Source organism: Hemitrygon akajei, chromosome 16, assembly GCF_048418815.1.
Source record: "Hemitrygon akajei chromosome 16, sHemAka1.3, whole genome shotgun sequence".
Taxonomy (NCBI): Eukaryota; Metazoa; Chordata; class Chondrichthyes; order Myliobatiformes; family Dasyatidae; genus Hemitrygon; species Hemitrygon akajei.
Genome location: NC_133139.1, coordinates 27,506,254 through 27,525,874, shown reverse-complemented (window position 1 = coordinate 27,525,874; position 19,621 = coordinate 27,506,254). Strand labels below are relative to the sequence as shown.

The 19,621-nt window shown below is 44.2% G+C and overlaps 1 protein-coding gene across 1 annotated transcript in view; it reads left to right on the top strand.

Annotated features, from left to right (window-relative positions):
• The window catches only part of LOC140740328 (uncharacterized), a 74,608-nt gene extending 56,478 nt beyond the window's left edge, over window positions 1-18,130 (top strand). The window contains exons 13-17 of the mRNA XM_073069479.1: window positions 7,779-7,924; window positions 10,507-10,701; window positions 12,987-13,158; window positions 13,891-13,932; window positions 14,945-18,130. Coding sequence (XP_072925580.1) covers window positions 7,779-7,924; window positions 10,507-10,701; window positions 12,987-13,158; window positions 13,891-13,932; window positions 14,945-15,046 — 657 coding nt within the window. The 3' untranslated portion in view covers window positions 15,047-18,130. The remainder of the gene's footprint in view (window positions 1-7,778; window positions 7,925-10,506; window positions 10,702-12,986; window positions 13,159-13,890; window positions 13,933-14,944) is intronic.
• Window positions 18,131-19,621: the final 1,491 nt, after the last annotated feature.

The window sequence follows — 19,621 nt, the reverse complement described above, 5'->3', positions numbered from 1 at the left end:
GCCCTTGTCACATCTTCCTGAATCGTTTCTGCTCCCTCCCCAGTTTAACAATATCTCTCCTGTACCCAGGAGACCAGAACTCCACGCAGTACCCGGGTATAGATGTGCAGGAAAGTAGTGAACAGCTTGCATTGCTGTGGCAAAGTTCTACACGGAGTTCGCGTCTTGTTTCTGCATCCCCAGGAAGCAGTTTGTTTTAATGCTTTCTGTTGATGATGACATTCAAAGAGAGTGTTATCATCTAATTGCTCCCTGAAGCTAATTAGTCGAAGATCCGATCAACAGTCCAGGGGCAGCGTCGGTAGCTGGAGGGGGTTGCTTGGTATATCTAAGAGAGATGAGGCTATTAGCTTTATTTGTCACGTGTATGTCGGAGGGTACACTGTAACAGCCTGTTTTTTTTTTGGCATGGTTCTGTCTCTGTCTGTCTGGGGTGCCTCGTTAGTTTGGATGTCATATTTCAGTTTTTTCTGCTTCAGGAAGACTTGGCACCTTTGTCAGCTCAATTGGCTCCTACAGAGCAGTGCAAATGGTTTAACCTGCTTATGCGTTAACACTCTATCATTCTAACTCGTTCTTTCTCTGGGATGCAAAGCCCCTAGACCAGAGGTTCCCAGCCTGGGGTCCATGGACTCCTTGGTTAATGGTAGGGGCCTGTAGTGTAAAAAAAGGTTGGGACCCCCTGATTTTTATCCGGCCTTGAGTTTTTCCCTCGCCCATATGCATGTTTACAATTTGCTTTGGGGTGTCTGGTACTTTGGGATTATAAACGTGGCTCAGTGTATAGTCTCACCTCTTGAGGCAGAATGTTGTGTAAGGGGTTCCCACTCAGGTGAGCAGCTCCCACTCAGAAACATGAGGCCTGTAATCCGGTGTGAAATTCCAGCTGGCGTTACTGAGCCAGTGCGGAACTGTTGGAGATGGTATCCTTTGGTGAGAGATTTGAACCACTCAGCTGGGTATAAGAGGTCATATTGCGGCCATTTTGAAGAAGAGCAGATTATTTCTCCTCGTGTCGCCCTGGCCAATAGTTATTCCTCAATCAATATCATTCAGACAAAGTGTCTGGTCATTATCATTGTGTTCTCTATGGGATCCTACGATGTGTAAAATAGTCGAATGCTAACTCTTCATTAAAAAATGTCATTGTTACTATTGGATGCCCTGAACTCTTGCAGGAGAGACGTGAATTCTCCAGAGATCCTTTCCTTCTTAATTTAAACCACTTGCTCCTCTACTCCTCTATAGTTGCTTATATCTGTGCAATCAATCACTTGGCATTGAATACCACACACAAGACAGTGTGGATTCACTTTGGAAGGCATTTTTCTCTATTTCTGTCCTTTAGCTATTCACCCCTGAGGGTATTTAATCGATAACCTTCCCACCTTTGGTTGAAATTTCTTGATAACAACATCATCCATTTATCTAGCACAGTTAATGTAACAGGATGTCCTAAGATGCTTTATACTTGGAATTGTTATTTGACACTGCAAAGTTGGAACATGATGCATTGGTATGAGGCCTCTATAATAATATCTTCTTATGAAATGTTGGGATGTGTGAGCAAAACCATGGTCCTATACTTAGGTTTTTAAGTAGCTACTGAGTGTTTGTGGGCTGGGAGCCAGCATGGATCAGCATTGATTGGAATAATCAACACGTACAAACAAGCTGGATGAACTCAGCAGGTCGGGCAGCATCCGTGGAAACGAGCAGTCAACTTTTTGGGCCGAGACCCTTTGTCAGGACTGAAGAAGGAGGGGGCAGGGGCCCCATAAAGAAGGTGGGGGGAGGGTAGAAAACCAATCAGAGGAAAGATCAAGGGGTGGGGGTGGGGAAGCAGGGAGGGGATAGGCAGGAGAGGTGAAGAAGGAATGTAAGGGGAAAGCACTATGGGTAGAAGAAGAAGGCAGAATCGTGAGAGAGGTGATAGGCAGCTAGAAGAGGAGACAGAGTGAAAGTGGGATGGAGGAAGGGAGAGGGAGGGAATTACCGTAAGTTGGAGAATTCAATGTTCATACACTAGCTTGTTTGTATGTGTTGATTTGACCACAGCATCTGCAGAATACTTTTTGTTTTTGATTGGAATGAGAAGTGAACAACTGAGCCTGTTGTACAGAATGAATAGTGGGTTGGAAGATTTGAGTCAATGCGAAGGCATGGATGAGAATTTCATCTGAGGGTGGGCTGCAAGTGGGTGGAGTTGGCTGATCCTATGGATAGATTCCCCACATAAACTGTTGATACCCCAGTACTAAAGAACTTAAACTGGGGGTTGGCAGCTTAAGAGTTAAGAGTCTGAAGTGGAATCTTGGGCAGTCCTTTCACACAGAGAATTAGAAATCTCTGAGCGTTCTCAAGTCCAGTCACTGGGGACACGTGGCAAGGACAAACGATTTTGTTTTGTAATGTTACAGAAGGACTCAGAATTCAGACTGAAGTTGAATAAATCTAATTGAATAGAGGGGTTCACAGTGACACAGGAGGGAGAGCTGTTGTCTCAACAGCTTCAGTGGCCTGCGTTCAACCCTGACCTCTGAAGCTGACTGTATGGACATTCTCTCTGTGATCACAAATACTTCCCCATCAAAATAAGCTCCTGTTTCCTCACATATCCCAAAGACGTGGTTTAGCAGTTTAATTGGTCCCTGTAAGTTACCTCCAGTACAAGGAAAACCTGGAAGGCAGTTTCTGGGTATGTGGTGGAGAATGTTGTAGGGTAGCCCATGGATGGATGGAATTGTAAGCTTGCTCTGAGAGAGAGTACAATGGGCTAAAATGCATCAGATGTTAATGATTGGGAATCCATTCAGTCTTCTCCTGTCCCTTCCCTTGAGGGAAATTTTCATTCATGGAGTTAACTGCTTGCAGAGACTATGCTAACATAGACTGACAACTGATTGGAAGATAAAAGGAAAGTGTGGTAAATAGGGATACAGGAAGGAAAGTGGGATATGGGGAAGGTGGAGATAGGGAAAGTGAGGTGGAGGAATATGGGAAGAAAGTGGGGTGGATGGAGATGACACTCCAGCCATGAGTTGTTTGGGGAAATCAGGGAGAGGGCAGTATGGGGGATAGGTGAGAAGTCATAGAGGTTACTCAGATTCAGGCACTTGCACAAACAGAACTTTAAAGCAGAAGAAAGTAAAGTTTTTGGAGACACGAGACAGTAGATGCCAGGATCAAACTGCCAGATGCAAAAGATTGGTTGATGTTTTGTAGAGGCAGTGCATCAGGATCCTTGACAAGCAAGTGATGAAAAGTTACCTGAGTAGACAGGACCGTCATGTTGGGGTCACATTCCAAGGTGAACTTGTTAAATGGTTAGCCAGGCTTGAGGGGCAGAGTGGCCTACTACTCCTAATTTGTATGTCTACACCAACTAATCCTTCACACAGAGCAAACCCCGTCCATGCCAATGAATAATAGCTTAATTTATTGTGGAGTGAAAACTTCCCCCATGGTTGACCTAATTAACGCATCTGTGGGGATAGAGCCAGCTTCATTCTCTATTAGACCAGCTAGTCTCATTGAGTTGTGGGAATGTGCAAGAAGAGAATTGGCCATGTTCCCTGTTGCCGAGCGCCCTCCACTGAAGTTTGGCTGAAAGTGCAGATTGAACTTGGCACTGATGCACCATGCAGTCAAATAGTCTGTTGCCATGGGGACTCTGGACAGGAATTCATGCACAGGAATTGGCTTCAGTTGACCACTGTTGTTGGAAGCAGATCCTGGTAGGATTCCAGAGCCAAGGGGAGAAAATGTTAATGAGAAAGAGAACTTATTAAGCCTCAAACTTAAAATTCCCAATCCTGTTTTCAAATCCTCCCCTTACCGCCAACTCCAGCCACCCCGTTACCCTCCTTGTCCTTGCAATTTCCTCCACTGCTACATTTGGGTGGTGTGGTACAATAGGGGTTAGTGCCTCCCGTAAGACTGGGGTTCGATTCCCATCACAGTCTGTAAGGACTTTGTGCATTCCTCTCGGGACTGCACAAGTTTCTCTGGGTGCCCCACATTCCAAAGACGTATGGACTATGCTTAGTGAGTTGTCTGCATGCTTTTTTTGGTGCCAGAAGCACAGCAACGTTTGAGGGCTGTCTGACACAGTCCTTGCTGATTTGATTTGACACAAGCGACGCACCTCACTATATGCTTCAATGTACATGTGACAAATAAAGGTAGACTCTAAATTTTATCCCTCAGCCGCATAAGCTCTTTTCTGGCTTCCAGCCAGGTACAAGTACCAATTTTAACCAACATTTTGATGATGGACTCTGCCATCTTCATCAGGGAAGATGCCTAGGCACGTCTAGTCCAGTGATATATACACTACGATCATCTGTCTGTCCCTCCTGATTGGTTAGTCCTCAGCCAATCAGGTTCCTGCTGTCCCACCTTGTTTACGATCAAATTCCAGTTTCTACTAAGAATGAGCTGGGATCACCTGTCTTGTAAAGACACTGCCCAGAAGAAGACGATGGCAAACCACTTCTGTAGAATTTGCCAGGGACAATCATGGTTATGATCACCTATGTCATCCGACACAGCACATGATGATGATTAAATTTGCTATAATAAGGCAGACGACAAATTCACAGAATTCTTGCTGAGGAACTAACAAGGGAAAACATTATTTTGGATTCCATTCTGTGCCATGAGTAAGAGGTAATTGACAATATGATTATAAAGGAGTCTTGAGGAAGAGTGACCATTAAAAAAAAAACTTTACGTTGAGTTTGGAGCGTCGAAAATTGAACAATACAGCACTGGAGTAGGATCTTTCGATATATTTTCTATTCCCTGCCTGTTCATTAGTCTGTAAATGTTGCTGTTGGATTTACTTCTACCCCGACCCCCTGGCAACTCATACTAAGCACCTACACTTTTTAATACTAAAAAAAACCTTGCTTTGCAAATCTCCTTTAAATTTCCCTCTCCCCCCCCCCCACCATAAATGTATGCCTCTGATGTTGGACATTTCCACCCTGGGATCTGTCTATCTACACCTATCTATACATGTCGTAATTTTACATAGTTCCAGCAGGTCATCCTTCAACTTCTGACACTCGGGAAGGAGTGATGTAGTTCTTGAAAGTAAACCAAGGAAGTAATGAAGATATGAGGGGAGAGTTGATTAATTGAGAGGATGCATGGCAACCAATCAGCAGTGATTAGTATTTAAAATAGATAGTGCAGAAGCTTGTTGTGGCACAAAAACACAAAAGCAAAAATGATTCATCTCCGCATGACAAGAGAAATTTTCAAAAATATATTAAATCTAAGAAGGGGTTTACTAGCTTGCCAGAAACAGCTGTAAGCATGCCGATTGGGAACATCTTTGAACTCAGCAAAGAAAGAGCAAGAAATTCGTAAAGAATGACAAGACAGATAGTGGTGAGGAACGCTCCAGCAGTCTGTTTTGAAGACTGAATGAAGAGAAAGACTAGCGAAGGCGAAAGCTGCACGGATATGGGAGAATTTATAGTGGCGTAACAGGCAAGTGGCACAAAAGATAAAGAATGAGTTTTTATTTGCTTTAACACGATTGATGAACTCAGGGGACTATTAGTCAAAAAAATGGTACCAGGTAAGATATTGAGTTCCAAACCTGATAAATCCCAATATCTCAAGGTTTGAAGGAAGTGGCTTTAGAGATGGCAGATGTTCCTATGGGTCAAGGAGCAGCAAATGTGACCCCACTCTTTAAAAAATTAGGAAGAGAGAAGACTTAAAATGAAGCTGTTATTGGAACATGTAACAAAAGAAACACACTACTGAATCCTATCATTCTTCTTAAAAATGCTAGAATTGAGTAGGGTCTTGGTGAATTGTTCTATTTATTTATTTCGGGATACAATGCAGAACAAGCCCTTCTGGCCCAATGAGCTGTACTGCCAGGCAACCCACCTATTTAGCCCTGGTCTAATCATAGTACAATTTACAACGGCCAGTTAACCCTCTAACAGGTACAGCTTTGGTCTTTGGGAAGAAACCGGAGCACGTGGAGGAAACCCACCCAGTCGCGGGAAGAAATGACAGAATTCTTACCGGTGGCATCAGAATTGAACTCCCAACCCCTGACGCTCCGAGCTATAATAGTGTTGCGTGAGCCGCTATGCTACCGTAGTGCCCCATGAGGGAGTCACGATAGCATAGCGGTTAGGGTAGCGCTTTGCAGTGCCAGCAATCAGAGTTCGATTCCTGCCACTATATGCTGCAAGGAGTTTGTACATTATCCTTGTGACCGTGTGGGTTTCCTCCCAATTGCAAACACGCCAGCGTTTGTAGGTTGCGGGCATGCTATGCTGGTACTGGAAGCATCGTGACACTTGCAGCACGTCTTTGAAATACGTCGGTTTTTGATGGATGAAGGAAAAATTGTTTGGTTAACCTGATGGAGGTTTTTTTGAGGTTGAGTCTAGTTAAAATAGATAAGAGAGATCTAGTGTGTATGATGTTTCAGGAGGCTTTTGATGAGGTCCCACACAGGAGACTGGTTGAGAAGGTCCGGTTGGGAGTTAATGTACTAACGTGGATTAACAATTAGTTATTGGATAGAAAGCAGGCAGTGGGAATAAACAGATCTTTCCCAGGTTTGCATGCTGAGGTGCCACATGGGAACCAAGTATCATATTTCCAACCTTGCTAACAATACGAACAAAGGTGGAGTTATTCGCAAGGGGATATAAAGGGGCTTCAAGGTGATATGGACGAGCAGAGTGAGTGGATAAGAACATGGCAGATATAGTATAATGGGGAAATCTATGGAGATATCTCCTATGGTGCACATGATCAAAAAGCAGAGTATTTGTCAAAAGATGAGAGATTGAGTAGTGGTGATGTTCAAAGGTACTAGGTGTCCTTGTACACAAGTTACTGAAGGCAACGTTTAGTTGCAACAAGCATTTAGGATGACAAATGGTAAGCGGGTCTTACTGCAATTGCACAGGGTCTTGGTGATATCATTGCTGAAGTTAAATGTAGAGGTTTCGGCCCCTGAGCTAAGCAGGAATATATTTGACCCAGAGAATATACAGCAAAGATTCACTGGACTGGGTTCAGGGGTGGCAGGTTTGCTGTACGAGGAGAGGTTGAATAAACTGGCACCGTCTTCTCTAGATTTTAGAAGAATGAGAGATAATCCCATCAAAACTTAGAAATTACTTGAAGAACATAAGCAGGTGAGAAGCAGGAAAAGTTTTTCTCATGGTTGCCAAATTTAGAACTACGGTCACAGTTTCAGAAAAATTGAGTAAAGAAATTTCTCTTCATCTGGCATGCAGAGGGTGGTGACTCTTTGCAACTCTCAACCCTGGAAGTCTGTGGAGGTTCAAAAACATTGATCAAAACAGAGATCAGTTCTGGACACTGGTGGAGTCAAGTGGGGATAGTATTGGGAAATAGTGTTTGAAGCAAAGGATTCGCTGTAGTTTTGTATAATGCAAGAGCAGGCCAAATGCCCTTCTCCTCCCTCTTATTTTCCCAATCCTGAAGCTATCTCCCACCAGTCAAATCCCAAACTCTCAATCCCCACATGATCCAATCGTTCCTAACTTCTGCGCCTTTTAATGTCCTGTATAATCTCATTTGCCCCTTTCTAATATCGCACCCAGTCCAAACCAGTCAGACTGCCACTTTTGTCTTCTTTATGTATACCCCAGCCTCTTAAGAATTCACCCCAGTCACACAGCACCAGACTAGCCCCTAAGGTAAACAAATGATGTTGTGATGAGGCAAGATGCTGACCCCCTTGCATTCTCTGATTGTTTCAGGTGAAGACGGTTCCAGCGGAAATTAATGATGATAATGAGACACTTCAGTACTCTGATAAACCAGCCAATGGAATCAATGTAATGAGTGCCGCGGATTATAACTCACAACCAACCACGTACACCTTGGAGAGTCAAACTGATAGTCAGTAAGTGTGATTACACCGTGGGGACTGTTTACGGGCTGCTGAGTAGTGGGAAGGATGTCGGGAACTTGCAAGGAAATTCCAGAGATATAATTAAGGTACAAACTAGTGATGATAGGATGCTTCAACTGTTCAAATCCCAACTGGGATAGTGATGAGATGGAGGGGGAGGAGATTCTGGGCAACACATACAAAATGCTGGAGCAACTCAGCAGGTCAGGTAGCATCTACGGAAATGAATGAACCATCGACATTTCAGGCCGAGGCCCTTCATCAGGGCAGAAGAGGAAGGGGGAAGATGCTAGAATAAGAAGGCAGGAGAAGGAGTACAAACAAGATAGGGGAAGCCAGGTGGGTGGGAGAGGAGGGATGAAGTAAGAAGCTGGGGAGGTGATGGGTGAAAAAGGTAAAGGGCTGGAGAAGGAAGAACGTGATAGGAAAAAAGTGGGGTTGACCATGGGTGAAAGTGAAGGAGAAGGGGCACCGGGGGAGGTGATGGGCAAGTGACGCGAAGAGGTAAGAGGGGCGCCATGGAAACAAAGGGAAGGGAGAGGAGGAAAAATTTATTGGAATTTGGAGAAATCAATGTTTATGCCATCAGATTGGAGGCCGTCTAGATAGAATTTAAGATGTTACTCCTCCAGTCTGGGAGTGGACTCGTCATGGCAGAAGAGGAGGCTGTGGAACAACAGATAGAATGGGAATGGGGATAAGAATTGAAGTGGTTGACCACGGGGAAATTCTGCATTTTGCAGATGGAGCAAAGGTGCTCAATGAAGCAGCGCCCCCAGTCTACCTTTGGATCTCACCACTGTAGAGGGGGCCCCATCAAGAGCACGAGATACAGTAGATAACCCCAACAAATTCGCAGGTGAAGTGTTGCCTCACATGGAAGGACTATTTGGGCCTGGCATGGAGGTGAGGGAGGGAGGGATGAGTGCCAAGAAGGAGATTAGTGGGGAGGGATCATGAGGTCATCACCTCGTGAGGAATGGACAAGATAATCACGAAGGGAGCCATCCCAGCAGACAGCAGAGAGTGGGTGGAGGTGGTAAAGATGTGAAGGTGGCGAATATTGCAATGCAAGATGTGTTGGATGCGGAGGCTCATGGAGTGGGAGGTGAGGACAAGAGGAACTTTATCCCTGCTATGGCCTCTAGAAGATGGGGTGAGCGCGAATGTCCAGGGAATGGAAGAAATGCGGGCGAGGGCAGCATCAGTGGTGGAGGAAGGGACAGCTCACTCTTTGAAGAATGAGGGCGTCTCTGATGTCCTGGTAAGGAAAGCCTCAACTTGGGAACAGGTGTGGCGGAGACAACGAGACTGTGAAAAGGGAATGGCACTCTTACAGGAGATGGGGTCGGAAGAGGTATTGCCAAGATAGCCATGGGAATCAGTAGATTTATGAAAGATGTAGGTACACAATTTGTTTCCAGAGATGGAGATTCTGAATTCTGTTCAGGAAAACTTTCTTGTTCAATACACTTGTGGTACAGCTAGACATGCTTCTAGGACGTGAGCCAAATAGAGCAAGTGTTAATGGGGAAACCTCAGGAGAATGGTAATCATAGTATCGGCAAGAAATTACAGACCCTTCCAAGATAAACTGTCCGTGTGAGGGCAGGTATTTTCATAGCATTTACACAAGTATCTGGACCTGAATCACCAATGTAGAAGGCAAAGGACAACTGCTGATAATGGGGATTAGTATAGACGGTGCTTGGTGGGCCAAAGGACTTGTGTTGTTTTTCTCGACTCATAGAGAAAGCCAAGTTTCAGTGGGTAAATAGAGGTCACAGCATGGTACTTGAAAAGGGGAGGTCTTTATAACAGAAATGTTGCAGCCACAGTAAATGTTCATTCCCACAAGGGAGATAGGGTAGGGAAATTAACTCAAGAGCTCCCAGGATAACTATGGAATAGAGATTGAAATAAAGCAGAAAACAAAAGAGCCAATGCCGCTGGATCAGAAGGAACAGTGATATCCATTAGAAATGTATGGACATACTAGATTCACTACAACCCATTGGCCCTATTGTCTTGTTTATTATTTATTGTAATGCCGGCACTATTTTGTGCACTTTATGCCGTCCTGGGTAGGTCTGTAGTCTAGTGTAGTTTTTTTTTGTGTTTCTTTTACATAGTTCAGTCTAGTTTTTGTACTGTCATGTAACACCATGGTCCTGAAAAAACATTGTCTCATTTTTACTATGTACTGTACCAGCAGTTATGGTCAAAATGACAATAAAAGTGACTTAACTTGATAATGTTATCCCATTAAATGGACACAAGTTACTTCTGATCAAGTTATCTTGAGGCTATCATAAGCAGTGTGTATGCAACTTTATGAATGCATTCTTGGTGCAAGCATTTAATTGGTTCCTCAATTTCATCGACACTCCATATAAGGATTTGTGAGTTCTTGTAGTGACAATCTAATAGGGTTAATTAGAATCTTCAGTGGTAGTCAACCCTGAAGATGGAGGAGAGAAATAAAGAATGTATCTGGAGTAGATTCAGTCAGATTCTTTATTCTGGGTTTCTGAAGATCGTGTGATTGGTCTCTCTGTGTGTTCTGTTGCCAGGTATCGGCCTGCCTCTTACCCCTCGAGGAACTTCAACTCTACTCCATCGGAAGACATGCCGAGGAAGCCTCCAGCTGGTCGGAGGAAGGGCAAGAGGAGACGACGCAGATCGGAAATGGAGGAGTCTCAGTATGAGACAGATTACACAACAGGAGCAGAGTCTGGTGAAGACATGGATGAGGACGAATGGGAGAGGTGAGCAGTACAGAGGATGTTGGGCTCCTCACATTCCCTGCCTTACCCTTCCACCCTTAAAACAAGCTTGGGGCCTTTTGGCAGACCCTTCCCTACTGCTCGTTCATCGGGCTTGCCCTCACTCCCAGCCATGGTTCAACAGGGGAACAAAGATTAGAGTCAAAGTGTTTGAGCCCACTCGGGGATTTGAACCCATAATCAAGGCTGGCTTTCCTGGAGAGCAGTGTGTTCAGAGTGGGAGAGGTTCGAGGAGAAGTGAGGAGAGCTGAGGTCGAGCCAGTTGATGCCTCGTTGGCAATTAGAGATGGAGAGATCCAGAGCAGTGTGTCTGGGAAGAGGAGGAGGGTTTGGAGACAGGGCAACACTTCACCTGCAGATCAGTGTGGTTGTCTGCTGTATCTGGTCCTTCCGATACCACCACCTCTGCTTTGGTAAAACCAGATGTAAATTGGGGTTCGCTTTGTCGAGCACCTCTGCTCCATCTGGCAAGCAGAATTTCCTAGTGGTCATTAATTTTCAATCCTATCTCCGTTCCCATTCTGACATGCCAGTCTCAGGCCTCCCCTTTCGCCGCGATGAGGCCAGTCAGGCTGGAGGAACAACACCTCCTGTTCCAGCTGGGTAGCCTTCAACCTGATGACGTGAACATCAGTTTCTCCTTCCAGTAAAGAGTACACTCACCCTTCCCTCTTCTATTCCCCACTCTGGCTTCTTACCTCTTCTCCACACCTGCCTCTCACCCCCACCCAGTACCCCATCCCCTTCCCTTCCTCCCATGGTCCACTCTCCTCTCCTATCAAATTCCTTCTGCTCCAGCCCTTCACCTTTCCCGCCCACCTGGGTCACCTATCATCTTCTACCTAGTCCTCCTTCCCTTATTCCAGCGTCTTCCCCCTTCCTTTCCAGTCCTGAAGAAGGATCTCATCCCAAAACATCAACTGTTCATTCATTTCCATAGATGCTGCCTGGCCTGCTGAGTTCCTCTAGCATTCTGTGTGCGTTTCTTTGGCAGTCTGATGGGGTAGGTGATGAGTGTAGAGGCTAGAACCAGTCTCCAGTTAGGGAGCCGCTGATTTAGTATTGAGATGAAGAGATACTTGTTTACTTGGAGGATTGTGAGGTTTAGAAATCTCCCTCTCAGGGTTGTGGGCTCTCAGATGTTAAGTATAGACGTGAACACTACCTCACTATCTTGTTCTTCTTTTCCATTATTTATTTTAACATTTTGTTTTGTAATTTTTGTGTGTTGTACTGTACTGCTGTTGTGATACAACAAATTTTGTGACGTGTGTCAGTCATGATAAAGGTGGCTGAGAGTGATAGAATTTAGATTGCTGAGGAAATGCAGGAATATTGGGATGAATTGAACAACCTGAGTTAAGGCCAATGTTCAACCGTGACATCAGGATTGGTGGGACAAGCTTAAGGGGCTGAATGGCCTACTGCTGCTGAGATTAGAAACAAAGAAAAAAAAACCTACAGCACAATACAGGCCCTTCGGCCCACAATGCTGTGCCGAACATGTCCTTACCTTAGAAGCAAGTGGAAGCTTAATGTTAATGGGCACTCCATGCTTGACGTGGACTCTGAGCAAAAGTACCTGTGTCCTTGCTTTCTGGCTCTATGATCCAATATCTTGTGTTGAATCTCATACTGTACGGCGTGAAGTTTGTTGTTTTGAGGCAGCAGGACGGTGCTAAATATAAAAATAATAATTTTTCATAATGGAAAAGAGGGATAATGTGGTAGTTGTATCCACAGGCTCGCGGACCGTTCAGAAATCTGAAGGCGGAAAAGAAGCTGCTCCTAAAATGGGAGATTATACAGGGGATCGATGTAACTTCTCTGCAACAAGGCAGCCCTGATACATGGTGTAATCATAAAGGGAGCCATTTAAAAAGGAAGGACCTGAGTGAGGAGAGAGGGGATTGAGGGAAAGGGGAAGATAAGGGAGGTACAGTTAGGGGAAAGGTAACAAGAGGAGGGATAATTGAGGCAGAGTATATGTGTGCAAGTGCGTATCCCTGTTTGTGAGTGTGCGTTTGTGCTAATTCTGGCACAGAGCCTGGTCCTGGGCTATCTTGGACATCGTTTCCATTGGACCGAGACCTCACTCTGTCAAGCTGGTGAACTCCCTCATTAAAAGAATTCTTGCAAAGGCACCCTCCACTCCTCAGTCAGCTATCCTCAATCCCTAGGAAACGGATACAAACACAAACCTTTAATAAGATTCAGCCTTAACCCTCCAGGTCGTGCACTAACCCTGCCCTTCCTTGTCTTACCAGCTTGTATCCTCCCATTACCTCTGACCCCATACGGCAGGAATACAAGCACGAATTCGATGCTGACCATCAGGAATATAAACAACTTTGTGCTGAAATGAAAGAAGTCAACGACCAGATTAATTACCTGAATAAACGACTCGATGTCTTAACCGAAGATGACCCTAACTACCAGGTATGGAGGCACTTCATTTCCTCCCCAATATCATCAGACCATAAGAAACAGAAGCATTTAGTAGGATCGTCTCTGATTTTTTTTTTGTTTCAAGGCCATTTTCCTTTACTAACCCCGCATCCCTTGATTGCCTCAGTATCCGAAGATACACTGAAATCCGTCCAGAAAATACTCAGCACACAGCCTGCTCACCCCCCCCCCCCCCGCCCCAGCTTGGGCAGTGGGGTAATGGAGCTACAGTATAAATGCTGGCCAGAAGATCACCCACAAATCCAGATCCAGGCCCCAAGAAACTCTAAACAATTCCTGTTTTTCCTTTGTCTTCTGTCCTTATACCGGTGTTTAATGGGACATGGGGTTCGTGATGGGGGTAGTTGGTGTTTGTTTGGTGAGATAAATGTGAGTCTGTTTGTATCAAAAGCCCAATATATTTTTAAACGGATGGGGCTTCCTCCATTTAACCCAGCTCCTGTTACCCAACGTATCACATTGTGTCCTATATTACAGCACTAAGCGCCCTTTGGAGCTCAGTGTAATGGTGTATTTTCCACTTGCCTTAATAAGTGTAGCTCAAGAACATTCAGGACCTGATCACACCCAGCCATAACCAACCGTTCGCTCCCTGGGCCGGTGACACAGAATGATACGTTTAATTTTATGTTTGGATGTACGTGTGACAAATCAAGCTGATCGTCAGATAATCTTCATCTGTTGCATTTTGTTTTGTTTCAGGGAGTTGCTGAGGAATACAACAGGTTAAAGGATTTTAAACAGGTGAGTGAGTTACTGTAATCAGTGTACAATCAATAGATTAATCTGCGGCCATGTCAGATCCCAGTAACGACTCTCCCTCATGTATAGCTCAGCCTGCTGTTTCTGTGCTTTATGCATCACAGAACCCTGGGGCAACAGCTGTTTCACACTTGAAGGCTCTGTATGACACATTTAGTAGCATTCTACAGTAATCAGTACTCTAGACTTGCAGACTGAAGTCCTGGCTGACAACCGGTGCTGTACTGAGGGAGTGTAGCACTGAGCTGAGATATTAAATCTCTCTCATTATTCACAGGAGTCTTTTCCCTGAAGTTCTAAGAAAAACATTTGTCCATCAACAAACAATAGAAAAACAAAATCTTGTAACTCTTTAATGTGACTCTTTAATTTTTAAAGTATCTACATTGACTACAAATCCAGAAATCTAATTGTGCTGGCTCTTCTGGAAATATTTGACTGGACAATAAAGGAGTTTTTACCCTGTGTCTAACTGGGGTAGAAGTCCTCTCTCTGTCCAGCCAAGTGCCCTGCGAATGAGTGATGGGACTGTGGAAGGGGAGCTTTACTCTCTGCCCCATCCATATTTTACCTGCCCTGAGTGTGTCTGGTGTTGGAGTTTTGTTCCAGAATGAAAGGTGCTTTGTTCTCCAGTTCTGACGTGCTTCTCTTGACAAAGAAGGTAGCCAGTAAAGGCAGAACGAGACTGTACTAGTTAGTTAAGCCCATCTGCCCCACTGGGGGCTTAGACTGTCAACAGTTGCTCACCAGAGTCTTCTGTCCTCAGCAAGTCTTTCAAGTTGTCCCCAGGTTTACCCCATCTTTTAGATCCTTCTTCTCCCAGGAATGGGCTCTTTGGAGCTTTGTAGCTCTGGGGTCTTACAGGCTGTGGTTCTTAGCCCCATGCCCAACCCTCCTCCTTTCACAACCAAGCACGAGACCGTCCGGGGGGTGGAGTTAACAAAACTGCATGCTGGGCGAATCTTGTTACCTCTGTGGCTCATGTTGCTTTCAGACACCCGAGTACCAGAGCAAGCGGCAGAGGAGCAGGCAACTGAAGAGCAAGCTGTCCCACATCAAGCGGATGGTCAACGATTATGACCGTCAGCGAGAGTAAGGCCGAGCGCGGACGCAGATCCTTCCTCCCCTCCCCCACCCAGCCGAACACAAAAAACGGAGAATAAACTGCGGTCATTATTGAAAATTCCAAACTCCAGTTGGAAGCTCCCCCATGGACTTTAATCTGGATCACAGTGAGTTAGAATGCTGCCGAGCCCTCGGCTCCAGTATTAGTCTGGAGAAGAGCCCCGTATCTTCTGTTCCTTTGTTACTTCAATGGATATTTTGTTCTAAATGCATATGGACAAGCATTTATGTCTGATGTTCAATATGTGGTTAACTGGTTAACCAATGGTTGATATCGGGGGGCGGGGGGAAGGAGCCAATCCATGGCATCAAACAATGAGAGAAGTTAATCCACATCATGTGGTCTGTGGGAGGAATCTGAATGGGACGTGGAACGTATCCACGAGCATGTGAATGACTGTAATCAGTCAGGATGTTGCAGTAAATGAAAACTTTTTTAAAAAACTGCAGATAATAGAAACCTAAGATAAAGTTATTTTAGGTTGATGATAATCCATGATCAAAAATACTTTTTTAAAATCCTAGCTTTGTTCCCGGGTCCAGGAAGAAAATTGCATTTAGAAACCACTTTATAGTATAATTAAAATATTCCAAGGAGCCCTATCAAATTAAACTTGAAGCTGAGCCGTGGAAGAATGGTGACCAAAAGATCCAAGAAGTTAGGTTTGTGGAATACTGTAAAGGGGAGGGGAGGAAGAAAAGTGGGGAAGTTACGGAGGGAATTCCAGAGCTCAGGACATCAGCAGCCGAAGGCATTGCCAGTGATGGAGGGCTGGAAATCAAAGGTGCAAAGAGGCCACTTGGAGGAGAATTAGGATCCTAGGGAATTGCAAAACTGGAGAACATTGCAGAGATGGAGAGATGCGAGGAACATGAAGATATTTGAAATTTTAAGAGTTGCCTGGTAGGTCTCTGAGATCAATGGGTGATGGCCGACCAAGAGCATGTGAGAAGGGCTATGGGGCAGAAGGTTTAGGATGAACTCATTTATGGAGAATAGTTCAAGGGAATGCGACCAGGAAAAGAAGGCAAAAATTGAATCTGAAGAGGAAAATCTTTTCAATGGCCCTTGGCTGAAGCAGCTACTGTGATTTTCTGGAGGCGATTGAACAATTGAAGTGTTAGAAGGTTGACTTGCAAATGGTAGAATGCAGAGATTATAAGTGGTGCAGTTTAGCGTTGGTGTCCAGGGAGAGGGGTGGAAGGTTGGAGAGGGGAGAATAAGGTTGGAGATGCAAGAGACTGCAGATAATGGAATCTGGATAAACAATCTGCCGGAGGAACTCTGTGTGTCAAGTAGTATCTGTGGGAAGAAAGCAATTGTTGGTATTTCAGGTTAAAACCTTGCATCAGCACAGAGGGAGAGGGGAGATAGCCAGTATAAAGAGAGGGAGAATGGTGAAACAAGAGTCTGAAGTGATTGGTGTACTGAGGAGGGGTGAAAGATGACGGGCAGGTAAGGGGGGTGAGAAGGAGAGAGTGACAGGTGAATGATAGGTAGAAGTAGAGAAACAGATACAATGGAGTAATATGGGGCTGAGAAGTGTGAATGAGGTTCATACTGGACTCTAACATCCACAATTTTCTCTAAATGGATTTATTGAATACCAGACAAGTGACCCAAACATGGGGCAGTGCCAACCAGACTCCATGTTGTGAGTGGACAGAATTTGGGGTCTAAAGAAATCAGTCACAAGGTCAGAACTTTGGGCTAATGGAGAGGGCAGCCTGTGATCAGTCTAGGTGCCTGGCGACTTGTAATGTTCCAGCCCTCTCGCCCCGAGTGTATCCAAATGGAGCAGCTCCGTCAGACTTGCTAGTGATACAGGACTATTTTTATTTGGATTTTTAAAAAAAATTGCATCTCTAGTTTTGTTTGCGCTTCGTGATTATTTACTTTATCAGTACTGAAATTTGCAAATTCAGAAATAATTATGTGTTTAATTAAGTCAACAGTATCAAGTAATTTAGTCTGAACGTTGCCATCTTCGGCAAAAGGGCCTTGTTTACATTTATGGGTTATTCGCTGATTTGTCTTGCGTGGAATCAGAGGGTCTGGACATTTGGAAAGGGTGGTTCTCACTGTTAGGTACGTGTTAATTCAGAGCACCAAGGTTTGTAACTTTTGACAGTTTCTGTACAAAATTAATGGTAAATAGGAGTGAAATAATACATGTTCATTTAAACTCCCAAAATATTGGGCTGGATTTTGGGGGTCAGTAGAAAGCTGTTTATTTTTTCTCTGTCTGCATACATTTTCTATGGGATTTTCCATTCTAATAAGTACATATTAATTATTGAATTACAGGGCTGTCTGGGCGGCCTGGGGTTTGTGTGCTCAGTCGGACTAGACTATCATTGGTGAATACTGCAGAGTCCGAACCACACATCTCAGTTAAATCAAAGTCAAATCAGCCACGAAAGTAAAACTGAGGGAAAGGAGGGAATTAGAAAAAGAAAAAAATTCGAATATCCAATAATCAAAATTTGATAACGTTATTTAGAGAGTCGGAATTTGTTAGGCAGTTGTTAAAATGTTACACTGATATAAACTTGCCTACAAGGAAAAGAACAAGCTCCATTTGTTTCTGAGGAGACTTATGGATCAGGACTATAATTTCACTCCTCGTGGTGTGTTTGAATGCTGAGTTTCTCAGCAGGATATAGCAAAATCTCTGGAAGAGCCTGGTACCTTCAGTGAGTATATTTTGGGGTATTTTTTGTATAACTGTGCAAATATTAGATATTGTCCAGGTTAAAAATGGCAAGCATAAATATCCTTGTGATAAGTCATACTGTAAATCAGACTCTGTGGAGATGTTAAACCATTTTAACGCTTTTTCTAATATTTCTCTGGTCTAATTCCATCATCTGACTGTATAAATTAATCACATTCCATTGGTTTCTTGTGAAAGTAATTCTATTACAGATTTTGTATAGATTAACACCCAATTATTGTAAAAATAATGCTTTAATCTGTTTCAATATGAAATTTTTTTAATTCTTTGTATTTTGTGAATGGTTTGTATCTTAAATATTTAATATCGTTTGGTAACCAGCAGTGACGGAGTCTTATTATGCAGGAAAGCTAAGTTCTTGTCCACTGGCGAGTTTACCTGTAAATCAACCAGATCATATCATGGACAGACAGACTTGGGAGGAGTCCATTCAGCCTATTATGTCTGTGGCAGCTCTTTGGAAGAACTTCGATCTCTAAATTGTCCTGCGAAGTTCTTTCGTTAAGTAAATATCCAGTTTGTATTTCTCTGGTGTAATTTCATCTTTCTTCCACTTTATTTCAATCTCTTATTTATGGTTATGCTGGGAGCTGTTGGTTAAATTTCCCCTACCCTTGCTCACTCATGGAGTTGCATTGAGTTACTTTCCACTGCCCTTTCAGACAGTACCTTCCAGCTAACACTGACATAGAAAATCTCTGCTTTGTCCCCTCTAGGTCTGATGCCGGTTTCTTTAAATCCATGCCCTTCTCTGCACTGGAAGCATGTCTCTTCATATATACTGAAACTTTTCTCTGCATTTCAATCCCCCTGAGTTAAAATTTTCTATTACCGTTCCATGCAGTACAGTGAAAACAGAGCTTCTGCAGTCTGTCTGTGATTAGCTTCTCACTCCTGCAACCTTTACAGTAAATCCCCAGTGCACCCTCTCCTGGACTTAAAATCTCATTGTTGGCCCCATAAATGGACTGAAGATGGGGCCTGATGATTGTTTGATAACGCTGGGGTTAAGTCTAGAACTTGTTCGTAGTTGGGACCAATTAGCCATCATCTTCCACTAACGGGAGGTACAGTGCTGTGGAGCATGCCGGTTGGTGATAGCAGGATCCCTTCCCTGTATTCTATAATCTAAGGGCTGATTATTGAGCAAAGTTAGGCTGATTTATTTTCCCTCAATCCCATTACATAGAAAACCTACAGCACAATAAAGGCCCTTCGGCCCACAAAGCAGAGCCAAACAGTCCTTCCCTGAGAAATTACCTAGCGTTACCCATAGCCCTCTATTTTTCTGAGCTCCATGTACCTGTCCAGGAGTCTCTTAAAAGACCCTATCGTTGCCGGCAGCCCATTCCACGCACTCACCGCTCTCTGTGTAAAAACAAAAAACTTACCCCTGACATCTCCTCTGTACCTACTTCCAAACACCTTAAAACTATGCCCTCTCATGCTAGCCATTTCAGCCCTGGGGAAAAAGCCTCTGACTATCCACATGATCAATGCCTCTCATCATCTTATACACCTCTATCAGGTCAACTCTCATCCTCCGTTGCTCCAAGGAAAAAAGGCCGAGTTCACTCAACCTATTCTCATAAGGCACGCCACAGCGTCACCACCCTCTGGCTAAAGAAATTCCCTCATCTCTATTCTAAAAGGACATCCTCCTGTTGTAAGGTTGTACCCTCTGGTCCTAGCTTCTGTACCATCAATCAATACTGAAACCAGGTATTAATCAAGTGCCTGGGGTAGGTTGTGACTAGCTTTATCATCAGATGAACATCTTAATGTGGTCTGCCTGAGTGGATTTCGAA